Here is a 3089-nt window from a genome sequence, read left to right as displayed (position 1 = left end):
ATAGCTTACTCTGAAATATCTACTTCCAATTCAAGCTCTTCCTATATTCCATACATTTTCATTGGCTTATTACATGTTTGGACAAAAATTAAACATTTCCTCTTTTAGTTTTTCTTCTGAATAAATCTTTCCCAGGTATGCTAGAAATTTAAGCCCATGGAAAGATGTCATTTTCTAGATAATGTCAGTATATTGGAGGGCAGAGGAATGAGAGCGTTCGTTGGAGTTTATTTTTTCTTGAATGCTGTGTATGCCTGTATGAGGTGCCATCTTTATCTTACTAAGAGCTTCGGACAGTATTTTAGAACCTGAATATAGAATTTACTCCATTTTGCTTAGTATATAACAACCCCATCTGTTATAGAGAGGATCCCATTTGATAAATTTTGATAAAGTTTCCCACTGGTAGTTTTCTGTATATAAATCTTGCTGCAATAAACTGATGAAACATTCCTGGGTGTCTGGCTGTTATTTTTTATTTTTCTTATTGCTATTGTCCTGTTCCACTGAATACGCCAATGTTCTCTGTGATTTATTCTCCTTACCCACGACATACAGGGAAGTAGACTAACAGCCATATTGATATGCCGTATCCATCAAATTGATTTTAGAAGAGCCTGAATTTTCACAAATTCCAGTTCTTTTATTCTGCTCACTTTAGTATTCTACTATGGATAATTTTTTAAAAATCTGATTTAATGTGTTTCATCTTAAATTAATGATATATTAAGAGAAAGTATCAAAATAAATGCATACTTACTTAAAATTAGTCTTGAGTATAAAACACGCTACAATTAAGAAGCAATAGATAATGCACATTTGAATATGATATGTTGTAAGATATCAAATCATCACTATATATGATATCTCTAAAAGAAAACTACACTAAAGAGAACATGGAGAAAATTATCATGTGTGTACTCCAGAAATGAGATATTGTACATCAGTGAAACAACCAGGTAAGTCATAAATATGAAAAATGACTTACAAATATAACAATAAGCATACTTTCTTATTCTGTAAAGGAACAGTAAACAATTGATTTTAGAGATGATGATACTGATTACCTTTGGAACACAGGATTGATGGAAAAGACTAAGATGGAATTCTTTTGTACTATCACCCTACCTCTTAATTTGTTTGCTGATCAGATAATGTGCTCAGTGTGTAAAAATTCATGAGCTAAATATTGCCACTGTGTGCAATATTCTGTGATTTCATACAGTCAGCATAATGGTTTAAATTGAAAATCAATATTTTAGTCAGCTTTTCTGTGGCTGTTTATGAAAATGTATATTTATTTTAATTTTTAATTCAACATTATCTAATCCTCCATTTTTAAGAAAGCCATTATTTTGTATAAATGAGTGTAACCTTTCTGATTAAGTAAGGAGGAAGAGAGAATGAATAGGAATCATGTTTGGAGCAAGTGTGTTGGCATAAGCCTGTCATTCCAGCTACTGGGATGGTAGTAATAAGAGGATCACAGTTTGAGGCTAGCCTGGGCCAAAAGTTAGTTTGAGCTTTTCAAAAAAAAAAAAAAAAGCTGAGCATGGTAGTATGCATGCATAGTGTCAATGACACAGGAGATCAGTAGTTCGATTTGGCTTGATGTTTGCCAGACAAGAGCACCTGTCTGAAAATAAAAACAAAAAACCAAATCAAAAGGATGGAGTGTGATTCATAAAGTAGGATGTTTCTTAATGCAGAGCCCTGAGTTCTATCCCCAGTAAAGGAAAAGGAGTAAATAATGCTCATGAGTTGGTAGTTTAGAAGCATGAAGCAACAGATGGTATTGGTATGCTTGCTGCTCCTCCAACTCTCCAAACAACGAGGAGAAGGCATGGTTCTCAAAGTTGTGACTTCAGGGAACCAGGGTCCGTTTTAGCAGAAATAATTCGGGCGTTTATTTTCCACTCAGGAGCCTTTGAGGGCACCAAACCTTCCTCATGGCATTCTTCATCTCCGTGTTCCTCAGCGTGTAGATCAGAGGGTTGAACATGGGGGCAAGGATGGTGTAGAAGAGGGCGAACACTTTGTCCTCTGGGAAAGTGACGTTGGGTCTAATGTAAATGAACAAAGCCGGTGCGAAAAACAGGACCACCACAGTGATGTGGGAGCTGCAGGTGGAAAGGGCTTTGTGGCGGCTCTCCACAGAGTAGGTCCTGATGGTGTACAGTATAAAGAAGTAAGACAGCATCAACACCACAAACGTCACCAAAGCAATCAAGCCTGAATTAGCGATGACTAAGAGACCTATCCAGTGTGTGTTCGCACAGGCTAACTTCAGCAAAGGGTACACGTCACAGAAGTAGTGATCTATCTCATTGGGGCCGCAGAAGGGTAGGAAGATGGTGAGAAGAAACTGACTGGCTGAGTGCACGAATCCTCCAGCACAACAGGCGAGGATGATCACGTGACACCTCTGCCTGTTCATGATGACCATGTAGTGCAGGGGTTTACAGATGGCCACATAGCGGTCATAGGCCATTCCGGTGAGGAGGAGGATCTCGACGCCTCCGAATAAATGGGTAGAAAAGAGCTGTGTCATACAGTGATGATAGGATATGACCCTCCTTTCTGCCAGTAAATCAGTCATTAGTTTGGGTGTCACAGTGGAGGTGTAGCAGAGATCAGAGAGGGAGAGGTAATTGAGGAAGAAATACATGGGTTGCTCAATGAGCTGAGTGCACGTGATGGAAATCATGATGAGCACATTTCCCACCCAAATCGCTAGGTAGCAAAATAGAAATAACACAAAGCAGAAGACCTCGATGTTCTTGTTTTGAGAAAGTCCCAGGAGAATAAAGAAGGTGACATTATTCCTATTTCCCATGGTCCAGCCTTGAGAAGGTACTTTACAACCACCTGGAAAGACATAATTTGTGAGCATATATTTACCCGTGTTCAGTGAAAATTGTGACAGTTACATATGTGTGTTGTGGGAGGTGTGTCAGTCCTGGTACTTGAACACAAGACCTAGGCACTGTCCCGGAGCTTTTGTGCTCAAAACTAGTACCCTGCTACTTGAGGCACAGAACCCCTTGCCCTTTTAGTTGTAAATTGGAGATATGAGTCTCATGGACTTT

The 3089-nt window shown here is 38.8% G+C and overlaps 1 protein-coding gene across 1 annotated transcript; it reads right to left on the bottom strand.

Moving 5' to 3' along the window:
* Window positions 1–1906: 1906 nt before the first annotated feature.
* On the bottom strand, window positions 1907–2836 carry LOC106001149 (olfactory receptor 4P4-like). Its single transcript, XM_013036277.1, has one exon. It carries the CDS (start codon window positions 2834–2836, stop codon window positions 1907–1909), a length of 930 nt encoding a protein of 309 aa, XP_012891731.1.
* Between the last annotated feature and the right edge of the window lie 253 nt (window positions 2837–3089).

Source organism: Dipodomys ordii, unplaced genomic scaffold (assembly GCF_000151885.1).
Source record: "Dipodomys ordii isolate 6190 unplaced genomic scaffold, Dord_2.0 Scaffold270, whole genome shotgun sequence".
Classification (NCBI taxonomy): domain Eukaryota; kingdom Metazoa; phylum Chordata; class Mammalia; order Rodentia; family Heteromyidae; genus Dipodomys; species Dipodomys ordii.
Note: the sequence above shows the minus strand (reverse complement) of the source record. Positions and strands in the feature narration are given on the sequence as shown.